Here is a 15,359-nt window from a genome sequence, read left to right as displayed (position 1 = left end):
GTAGACGATTTACTGTTAGTGATTGATTACTGAAAATGAAAATGGGTCACTTGAAATTTTGTGAAGGAAATTCGATAGAATATATATGATAACGTCATTCAGATTTTGAGATGATTGACAACTAAAATGACTCATTATAGATATTCTAAGAATATATTGCATCAGAGTAATTTATTCAAAAGGTCCTTCAGCGATTTGTCAATGACTACAGGATAATGCAGATCAGTTGAATAATGGAAAACAAATTCTGTAGATTCGTAGGCATAAACCTGAGGTAGAATGTAAATGGAATTACGCGAATCGATGAAACGCCAATATTTAAGTACTTGAACGAAATATCGAGCATCATCCGAGCATCTTTTCAACGAGTGCTTTCTTTTCGAGTACTTGCTGAGATGCTTTCTTAAAAACTTGTTGCTTGCTTTAGCTCAGGTTGGTATGAGTAATCGTTCTCATACTACTCCCCTGTACCTCGTACTTGTCCTCTCAACCTGAAGTGTTTTCGGTGCAACGATATGCGAGAAAGGGAATCGTTTCATCTTCAAAGGGGCTTTTCCCACAAATCTGATCGTGAATTTTATAGAAATGGAGACTGTCAAGCAAAAAACTCAAGACAAATTTTTTTCTAGCCATACAGAGAGCCAGAAAGTCTAAGAAAAATTACTGTATAGGCACCATTCGGTTAGTATGGTTTTTTTTTCAGGCGAAATATACCGCGATGAGTAGAAAAAAGTCTACTTATATCCGTCATTTTTCCACCGAGAAAATTTGCTGTCTTTTGACGTTTGTTCGATATTGTGCAAAGAATCTTGGAAAGACTATTCAACGAGATTTTGTAGAAGAGCAAATTTCAAGGGTGAAAATTTTCCAGTGCAATGCAAAGTTTAATAAATTGAGCATTAAAAAAAATAAGCTTTAAAGCAATATTTCTCTTACTGAAAACCACTTTCTTCGCGAAAGAATGTAGAGTGAAAATATTTCACATTAAAAAAAAACAACAAATTCTTCATTGAATAACTGCTGACTCCCAGTCATTAATCCCGGAAGCAAAATACTTCACCTGCCCAAATCCCCTCAACCCAATCATCACACCACACTCACTGATCTATTCACTCTCAAAATTCATAAACATTCCCCCAAATCCCCATTCTCCCATAACAAATTCCAAAGCCAACAATCCACATGATTCTGTAATTCAATCAGTGAATTATTGAATATGCGGGGGAGTGAACCGTAACGTTCAATGATATTAGCGATTGGATCATAATCCAAACGGCAGCAAGCTGTGAGCTACATCAACGCAGCGTTGTGCATTACCACCGATTGGCATATACACATACATCAAACATTCGGGCTTGTTCCTCCCCGCCATCTCCCTATCCATGAGGCTTAATGCTTGGTTAGAATCGATTGCCGTCCGCTGCCGAAACCTTTGGAATTTCCGAGCCATCTATATGCATTATATGATCCTTATGTGATGGTAATGCACGTCTCCAACTGACATGTCCCCCTCTCCTGCTCACCATCCTTCGCTGACATGAAATTCGTTTGATCGATTTTATTATAGCCGTAGAATGCGTTGGGTGCTGCACAATTCGGGAAAACCAACTGCTCAAAACACGAGATGGATCATCGAATTTTGACGAATGTATTAGTGGATTATGATGTGAAAGATTCATATTTCAAGGGAAAATACTCTTTAGCTGAGATAGAGGCAGCGATTTTACAATTCCTAGATTATTAACTGGATTTACAATAGCGGGAGATGGTTAACGCTTCTGTTTTTTCTTAATTGACGTCCGAAAATATTTTCTAAAAAATTCAGTCGTATCAACACTCACCAAGGAAGCGAAATATGAACGGAAAAATGTGGAAATTTTGCATTTGGAAATATGTCAAATTCTCAATAGGATTCAATTTTTTCAAAAAAAAAAACTCGCAATTCCATTCCCTCCTCCCATTAACGATTATAAGAACTGTTGGATAATTTTTAGTGACTATTCCTTCCTCTTGGTGAATCTTGCCCTCATTCACCGGCTTATCGGAGCTATTTCCGGTTTCATCAAAGTAAAATACATTTTTTTTCCGTTTTCATGCTCTTTTTTCAACAAGAGTAAGCCAGATTTATGGAGATTCAGCCTATCGCTGAATCGTATATTTTTTTTTAATGCCGAATCGTCCCCGGGATTATGTGGGTCATAGGGGGCGAATGCACACCCCCACCCCCCTTTTTTTCGATCCTCGCTTTTTGCCGGTGTAATATCGCGAGAGAGGTCCGCGCCAAGCTGTCGAGAGCGAGAGATCTCCACGGATAGGGAAAAAGGCGGGTTTGCCGTGAGGGGGAGGATTTTTCGGACTAAATTTAGCAGGAATGCATTCTGGCCGAGTGCCAACTAACCTGACGCTTGCCATGGTTATTCCACGGATCCGTCTAATACCCCAGGAACATCGACTATGTGATTCGCACGTTACCCTTACCCTCACCCTCACCTCCTCTATCCTCTAGGACTTCAGTGAGATAGGTATACATAGATCCACCAACATGTGCTCATGCAGGCGTTCTGTGTGCACGGTTCCGTGCATGAACAAGCTGAGGAGACAGATATATCCATTATCAACATACCTGAAAGCTTCAGCTCAATGAAATGAGCGAGTTAATTCACACTGAGCGGAAAATGTAATTGCATGTCGGACATGGTTGGGCGAAAAATTACATAATAGATTGTTGGTTATTTTTTAATGACCAAAGTGGATTTTCATCATATTATTCTCCTATTAAAATTTGTTAAAAAAATTGTGTCGCGTCAGAGGATGTAAATAACATTTGAAAAGACGAGCGTTAAGGTGATCCGCTGCACAAAGAGATTTATTTCCTCTGAGAATAATCCGTGGCTCTCAGTTCTCGACAGCCTTTCTGGGAAGCTCGTCCTTGTCCACTGAGCAAAAGTCGGCTAGACCATGCCAGAAGCCAACGTAAGTGGAGATGGCCGGGCAGAGTAGTAGGGGTGGAAAAGCTTCGTTGGCGGTAGATACACCCGGAAAGGAAGCGGACACCTAGAGCACACCGAGAGTAACGAAAAGGTGAACGTGCTCAGCATAAATCGCAAATAACCGTCCGTTTCGGTTCGTTTCGGTCCGTTACCGGTTGGCTATTCGCTTCCGCCGGAACCAACCAACACCCCCTTTACCAATGCTTGTGTGTCCGTGTATGTATGTCTTGTGACGTGAATAGCGCGTGACTAGATCGACTGATTGCCCTTTTCCGAGATTCATTTTTCTCTTCCGGCAGGAAAAATTCCGATTTTCCGGAACCCGCGGGACAGAGGAGGGGTCGAATGTAGTTGGTCTTCTCGATAATTTTATGATTATTATGGTCTTGGATGAGGAAAGCAGGGCCGAGCTGTGGAGGAAGTGGATATTCAAGGGATGAAGCTTTTGATGAAAAAATTTTTTTTCCAGTTTCTTCAAGTTGATGGTTCGCTGTGGAAATTGGTTTCTGAAATTGAAGGAGGACTTATAAAAATCATCAAGTTATATTACAAATTTAACCTGATAGTGAAATATTAATAATGGAATTATTTAATAATTGGGGAATTGAAATTCACAACATTGAAAATTCCAATGGAAATAATTTCATTGATTTTTATCTTAGTGAATTATCCATGTAGATAATTCAACATTCAAAGGATAACGGAATATTCTCTCACCCCAATTATATTCTGGATGATCATGTAGCTCATTTTAATATTATTTCACCTCCTCATAATTCAATATTATGAAAGCAAATGAGCGTATCTTTGATGTATGATTTTCAATGTAATTAACCGAAGAAATATCCTCGAGGATGATATAATAATTTTGATTAAAAGTTGAAATGAGGTCATGGAGAGATGTGGACTCACTGGGACAAACAGCAATATTTAAACCCATTCCTCCCTATTCTCGAGCATATTCCACTGTTGTGTGGGAGAGAAATTGCCGAATCGAGCCGAATAACCGGAATGTATGTTAAATTAAAAGGTATCAAAGGCGTATTTTAATAACACTCTGTAAATTTCATTTTTTGTATGTGGAATATTAATGGCGTAATTAATTATTGTGAGTACCTTGAAATCAATTGATATTACATTTTTTATTTCTAAAAAAAGTCTATTAGAGACAATTATTAGAACGTTCGAACGTTAAACGGGAAACTTAATAGAATTCTACATTTTATTCTCTTAAAAGTGTCGAAATCACATTAAATTTTTCATTAGTTTTTCAATTCTATTCATTTATGTTCCATGTCAATTTTTAACAGACTTTATTTATATCTATTAAATACAAAAATTCGTAATTTCCAATTTTAGCCAATTTCCAATTATTTATCTACATCACAAACTCCACATATTGGAGATATAACAATGCCACTTTTAAACTTTTCCCAATTATCGTCGAAGCCGCTCTGGGAAAGCGATAAAATATCGAGTCACTAATGCAATATCGTCCGATTAAAACTTAAAATTGGGTCAGCGTGTTGTGAGTTGTGAGATAATAAATACTGCATATTCATGGAGTAGGATCAGACGTACGAGCAGGGGCTAGAGGAGGGACAGGGGAGTGTAGACGATGAAATTTGAATCATCGTATGGCTGGGCAAACACGATGGGTGCAATTGTAGCCGATAGGTATGCGGACATATCGCCCCGGTCGATCACTATTCACTCGATTGCTCCGCATACCTTAATACCAATAGTCCACCTTATGTATTAAACACCAATGCAGCCATCATTAATCATTAGCTACATGTACGTGATTAGGGTTGATTAATCAGCTGGAGGAATTGGATCGGGTGACGATATTTGCTTAATAAATATATTATTGAATGATAACCAGTCATTTATGGGGAACATTTGAGATTTTACGTTCATCTTTGAAAAATTATCCTACAAATATTCGTCCACGAGTCTCTGAAAAAAATTATGAAAATCAAAATTTGTCTACGGGGGCAGGGTTATCAATAAATTGCTACTGAGTGTTCCGTTATTCCTAAAAAAAAAATCTGCAACTCAAAAAAGTTGAAGGTGAGAACCATAACGGTCCATTAGTTCGTGCGACAGTGTAGAGTTCAATGATATACGTTACTTGCCAAAGAAAACCGATAAGATTCATTCTTTCCTTGGTTCGCGGTACTCCTTCTCTACCAGCCCCTATCCTTTTTATTTTCCGAGAATTGATGCGACAGCCCTTTCAAGATCTTCCAATTTATCACCGGAAATTTTCATCCCCCCTCCCTCCCCCAACAAGATCCTAAATTCAGGAATAACGAGATGAGAAGAATGAAAACAAAAGGCGAAAAAGCCTGTTTTGTTCAAACGAATTTATAAACTAGAGTTCATTTTCCCCCACAAAGTTTTTTAGCACCCGAAAGTGAGCCACTGGTTTCACAAAACAGGAAGAGCTTGGAGTGTTGCGCGGATTCAGTACGGGGTGTTGGGATGGTTATAACTACCGGCGGTTTCGTTAACTTTTCAAATTAATGATAATTAGGTGAAAAGTTAAGAAACTCAAACACACGAGATAACGAGTTTTAACCAAAAACTCGTGCTGCGGCTGCTCTTTTTATCCTCTTCTTCCGTTTACACCTTCTCACCTTTCCTTATCCATACTGTTGAATTTAAATTTTAGAAACCATTCGTTCCAATTGTTTCACAAGAATGTTACCAATTTAAACATCACCGTGGCACCAGATAGTTGCATTACATCTAAAATTAATATGAAACTAAATATTTTTGTTGAATAAACACTCACAATTTCCACAATCATATCGAAGAGCCCATTTTCTTCATTATGAAATATTTATGATAAACTATTACATTTCTTCCAACATATGAACTTTGATTTTAAGAATGAATATATATATGAATATAAATATATATATATATATATATACATATATGTATTAAAATAAATTAAAATCATTCTGCCACTGTCGATCTCAACTCGGCAAAAACATGATAAATCTAAAAGCGAGAAACTAGATATCCCCCTCCATCCCTCCCTTCTCCAGCTCAATCCGCCTCTTTCAAATAGTAAGGATCAACTCGAACGCGAAGAGAAAACTTTATCCGGCTCATCCGCCCTCTCGTCGATGCCTCTCTCTGTATCCCGTACATACATCCGTAGAATGGTTGCCAATAAAAATCGTTGGCTTTTTACACTATAACCCTCTCCCTCCATCACTTTTCTCATATTCAACGACTCGATATTCAACGACGTGTTCGTTGCGCACAGTTCAAACCCAAGAGATTCTGTATTCATTGGTCCTTTCCTCTCTTTTTATCCCGTACACTTGGATTTTATGAGAGGTATCCCCTGAGTATGTAATCCCGCTCCTCTGAACAATATTTCGACAGCTTCGTTGGTGAAAAAGAAGAGGGCGAATGGAGTAAAGAGTTTGGCAGAGGAATGGAGAATGAAAAAGGGATCGTATGATCACATGAGCTCACCCATCTGGTTTTCTCACTTTTCTTTTGACAAACTTCAATATTTTTTCCTTTTTTTGTTACAGGATGGCTCTTACGTTGGAAGTGGTGACACTGATGGTCTAGGTCTCTGTCCATATGATCCACAGCATAATAGCACAGCAGTTTTTGCTGGTAAGATTTTTTATATCTTTATGGAGGAGAATTGTCAAAGTTTTATGGTAATGATGATGGTTATTCTTGAGAGAAGGCATAGGAATTGGATTTGCAGTTTTGCCCGAATAGAACTGATATCCTGGTGAAATGAAGTAGAAAGAGGTGGTTAATGATGTGGAGTAAAGAGATAAGTTTCGATTTATTTTTTTGGAATAGAGTGAATGTTACTCTACAATTGTGCAGATGTCTTTGGCTATTACATTTCAATCATTTTGGCAGATCGAGGAATAGAAATCGCTTGGGATTGAAATTTTTCATTGACATTTATTGATGGCATGGCCAGCAGAACTCTTAAGCTGCAAGTTGAAAATACCTCGGTTTCAAATAATAAATAATTTCATTTCGCTTATTCTTAGGATACTTGAGCTCATCTGATTTGATTGATTAATTATAAGCTTTTCTGTCTACTGTTAATCGATAGAAATATTAGATCATTCAACTTAACAACTCCCTCATATGTAAAATCTTAACAAGAATTGTCGTATGACAAGGAAAATTTTCAAGGGATACGTTCTTTCACGATTTATTTATCTTGTCAACTATTGCGGATACAATGGGTAAAAATCTCTCGAATTGAAGAAACTTCTCACTCACTGTACCTGTAAAAGTTGGGGAGATGAATGGTTCCACAGGGATTCCCTCAATCGGAAATGTCCCCTGGAATGAAAATATTTGCATTGTCATCTTCAGTTACCCCAGAATATGAAAAAAAATGCGCAACTCATTTTTGATACTCCCATTGTCGAACGATTTCATCGATTCATCAGGTATATTTTCTCCTCTCGGGCTGCTACATTCCCCCAATGAAATTATTAGTATGAATCCATAAAGAAACACGATGAGAAACGTTGGAAAAAACTTTCTGAAATATAGAAATGGATAGGGCGGTGAAGTGCAGATCCATATATTCAGCTCTTAAGCTTGCAGAGTGTAGGTAGATTTGTAGCCGCCAACGTGTTCTCACTTTTCCAGACCCTTTCCTCTCTCAACTTTTTCTTTTCCACAATTCACCCTTCTTGCAGGCCCCTTGAATCTTACCCCTTGTGCCTCACATTCATCCCTCCCCTATTCAAAGGCGTATTCGTAGACCAACCATTACATCTCCGTGGTTACATAAATACCACTTGCCAGGGGAGTATATTTTGACTCGACCCATTTTCCCCCTCTACACGTCATGACATTTAAACCATATAGAAGGAAACTACTTTGAATTGCAGTACGGATGATTGAGATATCAGACTGTTGAATAATATTTGGTCATCCGGGCTGATATGAAGATCTTGGGGGTTTCCAGTGGTTTTATTTTGCATGATTAATGTTGGTAGAATGAGAGATATAATTTTGAAAAAGTGCTTCTCAAGGAGGATCGCACATTCATTTGACAAGAATAAAAAGTTTTTGTTGAAATATTCTGTATGGTAAATGTCTGATGTCTGTATGGTGAATGTGTGATATCTGCTCATCGTCTACAGTACAATCTACCCATTTTGAATCAACTTTACGTAATCAGTTTTCAATAATTTACTGAGGATGCGGTGAGACTGGGCAATGAATATAACTCCTGTTGACAAGAGACTATTTAAAGAAAAATCTTTTGCGTTTATGTCTATATTTGTTGATATCCTGTCCTTTTTTTTCTCTCTCTCTCTCACATTCTCTTGTATCGAACAATTACATGCAGATTATTCACAATAACTTTTTTTTAGGTGGACAGTTGTACGCAGCGACGGTCGCGGACTTCTCTGGTGGCGAGCCATTAATCCATCGCGAGAAAATTCGAACTGAACGTTCTGATCTCAATCAATTGAACGGTGAGAAACTGACTAAATACACAACACAAAATCTCGGTGGATTTCTGACTATTGACTGAAGATTTTACCTTGAAAACTTGTTATTTCAGGACCGAATTTCGTTAGCTCTTTCGCTTACGGCGATTATGTATTCTTTTTCTATCGAGAGACTGCTGTGGAATATATGAATTGTGGAAAGGTACGTTTTATCAAAGTTATATTTATTTAATACGTTTGGATAAGACTCTCATCAATGATTCGTGTGGATCAAGAATTAGTTGAATAGAGGATGAGAATATTATTCATAGAATAAATTGCAGTACTCTCCTTTACTATTTGGGAGATTCCTTCATGTTTACCTTCAAGTTTCTCGGCATTTTCCCTTTTTGAATGACTAAAAAATAATTAAATAATTTATTCATCAATGACTGATACGAGATTCCATCATACGCAAACAACCATTGGAGGTATGCAAATATTATTTTCAGTGAGTCAATGCCCTAATTAATTATTTATAAGGTTCATATATTAACATTTGGAAATATTTAGGGCGTAATTCATGTGCATAAAAATAGTTTTATCCCTCTTTGAATGTACCATAATTAAATGTATTTGAAAATAACTCTCGAGGACTCGGACAGAATTAATACGAAATTTTTTTGAGTTATTTATACCTCATATTGGATTTATCCAATAATAAAATTGCTTATTTTCAGGCGGTGTATTCACGAGTCGGCCGCGTATGTCAGCATGACAAAGGTGGCCCCCATGCATTTAGCGACAGATGGACGAGTTTCCTGAAAGCCAGACTTAATTGCTCGGTACCAGGAGAATATCCTTTCTATTTTAACGAAATCCGTGAGTACCAAAAAAAGCTCTGTTTCAGTCCATGGTAAAATGCTATGTCAAGCCAAAAATAATTGAGGATAAAATGGTTTTCTTGTAGCTCCTTTATGGAGATTCTCATTTAATTAATCAATCGTTGCAGGGTAATGCAATTATTTCAAATCTATCCAATCTACATTTTCGTTTATTTTAAAAAAATATGAGCTTTTCGCGTACTGTGCTAAATTTAATTCTGTTGATGAAAAACCATTTCTATCGGATAATGTCAAAAAATGGTCTTCAATAACAATTTAAAAATAAATCCAGCAATTTTTTTTATGGTTCTATAAAATCTTCGATAGGTAAATATCAATAAAGTCCTAATTTTATGTAGGGAAGGAACACCGATTTGACAATGAGAGTGCAAAATTCCATTCCAGTCATAATCCAAATAGTTTGACATTATCACTGCTGTTTAGATGAAGTATAATGGTTATCACTGAAATCATAGACCATTTCTCAGGCCATTTCACCTTAAAACCAAATCCGGAATCATCAATATAATATAAATAACTTAAAAACTTTCAATAATCTGCCAATATCTCTCTCCTCGCCAGAAAAATATCCCCAGCCCCCTATGGCAATTATTCCCGCCCGTACAACCGAATTATCGCACTTGGCAGAGATAATCGCAATAACTCTCCAAAAATACGGGCCCACTCGACCGAGAATCTGTCCTCCTCGATTCCTCATCCAAAATCCCAGATATCATTGAAGGAAAAGGGCCAACTTTTCGATCGAATCCTCCCCTACGACAAGACAGACTATCTGGCACCGAAATCAACAAAAAAATCGGATAAAATGAGATGAAAAAGGAAAATGTCTGGGAAAATAGTAAGTTTTAAAGAAGACAGTGGGAGAAGGGTGAATTGGGTGTGCACGTTGAATCGAAAATCCAAGGTATCCAATGCGACTGGACTGAAACTGGCCAACAGCCAGATGTACGTCTTGGATCCTGGCTAGACGCTTCCTCCTTTTCGAGTGCACAACCGTGTGTTCACGTTCACAATATACAAGGACCATAGCTTTCATCAGAGAGTGGTTGGGGTACAAGGGATGGTTGGGTTAGAGGGCGAGCACTGGAAATGGAAAGCCTTAAGGGCTTTTTCTACCCGATGCACTGTAAATTTGAAACAATGGCTATTTTCCTGCGCCTTTGCTCTCACTCTCTCTCTTTCTCTCTCGTTCCACCAACTCACTGTAATCTCTTCAAGGTATTTTAGCGTCTGCCTTACTTTATTGTTATTTAGTGGGTTTTAGTCTTGGCAAAATATATTTGAGGGCAAAAATAATGAGGCGGTTTATGCGGACGCTAATTTTAGTCGTCATAAAGGAGAATTATGGGTGGAGTGTCAGGAGGGTTGGTGGAATTTTCTTGTGGCGTGTTTTGTAATTAGGGGTGGTTAGGAAAATTGGGGAAATATTTGGTATTCACTGTATTTCTTTAATACGGAGAGAATGATATCATTTTTAGGGTTGGTGTTGCATTTTCGTTAACTATAAAACTTCAATTCCATTGAGTTTTAAAATAATTCATACATGAATCTTCCAAGATATTTTAAAATATGAAAGAGAAAAAAAAATTGCCAGAGATAGATGCGATGATCAGATGTATTTCTAGAATGTCATGAAAATAACTTCTTTATCTCTTCATTCATCTTTATTTATAAAATGTAAAAATGTCGCATTTAACTGAATTATTTTCTATCGGAAATAGCAGAAAAAAGCGGCCATAAAATTCCCAAACACTTAATTAATAATAAAAAGGATTTAAACTCTGACTGCAGCTCCAATTTCGAAAAAAAAAGCTGCAAAATGCTGACCGCATCCTCTCACTCCGTCGAATTAATTCCAACTTTCCCGCGGACCGGTACAATAAATTATGAAATCCTCCCCAAGTGCTAATTCCCCACCCCCAGTATGGCCCAGAAAAAAACAATAAAACCCTTTCTGGCAGTTCGAAAAAAAAATCTCAACGGCTGTTCGCCCTTAATTACTGACTCCCCAAGCCGACGATCGCCAAAACCATCTCTCATACCCCGAAAAAAATCTCCACCAATTAACGCAAACTTTGCATCCCATAATTAACTAGATTTCCTAAAACAGTGATAAATTCCGGCTTTTAAATGACCACACGATTTCCTTATCTAATCTACCGGAGCGATTTGATTCAAAAGCGCAAAAGTTGTTGAACCAAAAAACTACTCAATATCCCGAGAAACTTTTTGACTCGTAAGCATCGCAGTGTCAACTTTAGCTCCGGTTGAAGATACCCAGATACCCAGAGTTGGAATACCAAATCCGATTGGAGTAGCAGGAACTTTTGAGCGCCGAGCATACTCCGACATACTCCTTGCCATTTTTTTCCTTCATATTCTCATTTGTTTTGCTTCTCGTTTTATTTCTACAGTTTCTCGCAGAGTTGACGTTCAGATCGCTGTGTACCACATACTAGTGTGGAAATATTGGAAATTGTCGAAAAGTTTTTCTCAGGGACGGAGGGTGGGACGGGGCGCAGCCTTGAAAAATATCACTGTGCAAGAATACCACCGGTATTGTGAAATGTAGCATGAGAGTTAAATTTTTATTGAAACTTGCCCGGTAAAGAAAACGTATCCATCAATTCTTTGGGAATTGAAAAGAAAAGGGAGGGGGGACGTGGTTGATAGTACATCGTTTCAACTTTGAGACAATGATAATGGGAAAATCGATCAATTAATTAATTCTCTGTTTTCTTCTGAAATAAATAATCTCCTGTTCGTTGGAGACTTGAAAAGACTGCTCTCTCCTCGAAATCCAATTCTCCTCAGAAATCCCAGCATTCATAAAATAAAAAGAATTGAAAACGTCTCCAATGTATCGAATCCAAGAGCAAGCCATTACTCCCCATCTCCCGGTGCAAAAGAAAACATGATTCAATTCTCTCCCGCATCATTCAATCATTTTATGCTAATCCATTTCATTTCAGAATCAATGAGCGACGTAACAGAGGGCTTCTACGCTGGCCGCCACGATCAATTGATTTACGGTATTTTCACAACCCCAGTGAATTCAATTGGGGGTTCAGCAGTGTGTGCATTCGCCATGAGCAGTGTTCTCGAGGTCTTCCAGGGTGCATTCAAGGAGCAAGAAACGATAAATAGTAATTGGCTCAGAGTATTGCCAGAAAAAGTGCCGGAGCTACGTCCAGGTGCATGTGTCAATGATTCTAGAACACTTCCAGACATAACAGTGAATTTTGTTAAAACCCATCCCTTGATGGATGATGCTGTACAATCATTCTTTGCACTGCCTGTTCTGACAAAAGTCAGTTTTAATTATAGATTTACTAAAGTTGCCGTCGATCCCCAAGTTAAAGCACTCGATGGGAGAACCTACGATATTTTATATATTGGCACTGGTGAGTTAATAAAACATTGTATATTTTAGATAATAATTCTCCAATTGTATTAAACACCGAGAAAATACCATGCCAAATCGATCGTAATGGTACAAAGAAACCTGTGATTTCCTTACAATAACGAAATATCAATTATCACTTACGACAATAAGTCTAAATATCTCTTGATATCTTTCATGCAATTTTTAAAACCATTATCTTGCTTCTTTCAGACGACGGTAGAGTTATAAAGGCCCTGAACACAAAAGCACCAGACTCACTGACCGAAGTCGGTCAGGTCATTGTGAGCGACGTTCAAGTGCTTCGATATGGTGAGCTTTCTCAGTCTTTTTTCATCTTAAATTTTAGATCCCTTTAAATTTAATTGGATCGCCAACAGATGATCAATCGACAAAAGAAAATAGCTTCGAGAGGTGATGGGATAATTATTGAAATTTTCTGGAGGGAAATGAGCGTCTCACGCTGTTTGTAATTACGCATTTATAGCGATGGTTTCGTGCTAAATTGAAAATTCTCGGATCTCTAGTTTTTTCATTGGAACGGGATTTATCGAAATGCAATTGAAATTCGTTAATGAGACCGCACTTGATATAAATTGTTTTTTTTTTATTTGATAATGTTGTCTATCGAGTTAGTGTAATTGATGCTGAAAAAGAAAATGGTTAACAATGACTCTTAGTAAATGCCATTGAATTACATTGATAAGAGCGTAATCGTTGTACAATCGATTTTCTCAATTTGATAATTTTCTTATAAAGTGAAATAAGAGATCCTCGAGAAGCTCTTGCAATAATCTTCATTAAAACTCAATTACTTACCTCTTCAGGTACAGCAATAAAAGATCTCCAAGTAGTTCACCTTGCCGGTGAAGCAAGTAAACTAGTTGTTATAGCTGATTCTGAAATAAGAGCAATACCCCTGCACCACTGCGACAGTCAGGCGGCAAATTCTTGCGTTGCCTGCGTCGCACTTCAGGATCCGCATTGCGCCTGGGATGAAATGACACATACATGCGTAGCAGTGCCAACAAAGTTGCATGATAATGATGCCAGCAAAACCTTGTTCCAAGATATTATTAATGGAAAACACAAGGGATGCGGCTATAAACAAGGTAAAATGAATTTTATTATTTTTACCTTGTAAATTTATCTTCCGCAAATCGCCAGCCACCCAGCACCATCCGGACTCACTCTACTCTTCTAACTACTCCCTCTGTAAAAATCGTTTCAACCTAATTTTCTTCCATTGTCTGTTGGCTAATACTTTAATTCACTTGCAATTGTACTAGTACAACTTTTCCCTGAAAACAAAACTTTAATACTTCTTGTGCTTTTTTATTGTTCGTGGTTTTTAATTAAAAAGATGGCTTCTGTTTAATGATTTATTCATCAAGTTAAGGAGAGAATTTAATTGGTCTTTTATTGACTAATCAAAGTTGGCTGAATACGATACGATAATTTAATGTGAATAACCGTGAAACCTAAATTTAATTAAAAAGAAAAATTTATTATAATTTTGCTGATAGCTCCTAGAAGCATGATTTCAAGTCTGTTTATAAAATGGCGAACGACTTCTCATTATATAATGCTTGATTTACTAGTAAATTGTAATAATGCAATTTATTTTATTTTTATAAGATAGCTCATTTGTTTCAATATTTTTAATGATATAAAGTGATAATTGAATGAACCCATCTTCTCAGTTAAATAGTCTCTTAACCAACCATTATTCACATTCGTGTCTTCTATGTATCATCATCTTGTCCTCTTCGACCAGTGAGTACTGTCTCGGAGATGGCGAAACCAGTGCTACCTGTGGTACCACCTAGCGTAGGACGTGGTGAGCTGCCTGACGAAAGGGACAATGAAATCGTCATCGAGTTGGACCGTGAAAATCAGTACAGTCGAACACAGCCAAGAGCTAACGAGCCACAAGGTAATGCGTATTCCCCATGTTGAACAATAACCAATACCAAAACAATACAAAACATCAACTTTTGATTTTCACTCAAGCTATTCATTTCTTCAAACATTTCATTGTCAGACTAACTTTGTGAAAAACAAGACATTGCAATCATCACAGAGCTACACTTTCGCTTGCGTTTAGTGTTTGTTGTGCATCCTTATCATGTTCAATCGTTATTTTAAATTAACAAAACAGATGGAGGAGAGAGTTTTTAAATTTCTCATGCTGAAATTTTCATACTAACACTCAAACAAATACATACGAATGATAATTTCATTTAATATCCTGGGGTGCTGTCGATTTTACGGACGGACGAATTCTTAGTTGAGGATTAAAATTTACGATCTGATGTGTGAGAGATTATTCATATTGTATTGTAGAAAAATAATTACCTTCAAATTTAAATTTTATTGATAATTTCATATTGAATTTTATTTAACGAGAAAGTTGAGAATCTCAAGAAATTATAAATTTTGTAGTAAAAGCAAAACGTGAATTTCCGTACTTGATGTTTTTCCTTTCTTTTTTTATTAAAGAAATGTCGTCGTCACAATGTGCGACAAAAATTAATCAACGTGATGATTCCATTTCTAAAGGCCACAAGCGCATTGGAAACAAATTGAGGTTGGAGAAAAAAAT

At 37.2% G+C, this 15,359-nt stretch overlaps 1 protein-coding gene across 8 annotated transcripts in view; it reads left to right on the top strand.

The window, feature by feature from the left end:
• The window catches only part of LOC135173149 (semaphorin-1A-like), a 101,443-nt gene that overhangs the window by 80,833 nt on the left and 5,251 nt on the right, over positions 1 to 15,359 (top strand). For 7 of the 8 annotated variants that reach the window (XM_064139837.1, XM_064139835.1, XM_064139831.1 and 4 more), the window contains 8 exons: positions 6,551 to 6,638; positions 8,387 to 8,491; positions 8,581 to 8,669; positions 9,187 to 9,328; positions 12,324 to 12,755; positions 12,968 to 13,066; positions 13,582 to 13,866; positions 14,532 to 14,690. In XM_064139837.1, coding sequence (XP_063995907.1) covers positions 6,551 to 6,638; positions 8,387 to 8,491; positions 8,581 to 8,669; positions 9,187 to 9,328; positions 12,324 to 12,755; positions 12,968 to 13,066; positions 13,582 to 13,866; positions 14,532 to 14,690 — 1,399 coding nt within the window. The remainder of the gene's footprint in view (positions 1 to 6,550; positions 6,639 to 8,386; positions 8,492 to 8,580; positions 8,670 to 9,186; positions 9,329 to 12,323; positions 12,756 to 12,967; positions 13,067 to 13,581; positions 13,867 to 14,531; positions 14,691 to 15,359) is intronic. The other variant, XM_064139838.1, reaches the window with a different exon arrangement.

Source organism: Diachasmimorpha longicaudata, chromosome 2, assembly GCF_034640455.1.
Source record: "Diachasmimorpha longicaudata isolate KC_UGA_2023 chromosome 2, iyDiaLong2, whole genome shotgun sequence".
Taxonomy (NCBI): domain Eukaryota; kingdom Metazoa; phylum Arthropoda; class Insecta; order Hymenoptera; family Braconidae; genus Diachasmimorpha; species Diachasmimorpha longicaudata.
This window is presented reverse-complemented; position numbering and strand designations above follow the sequence as displayed.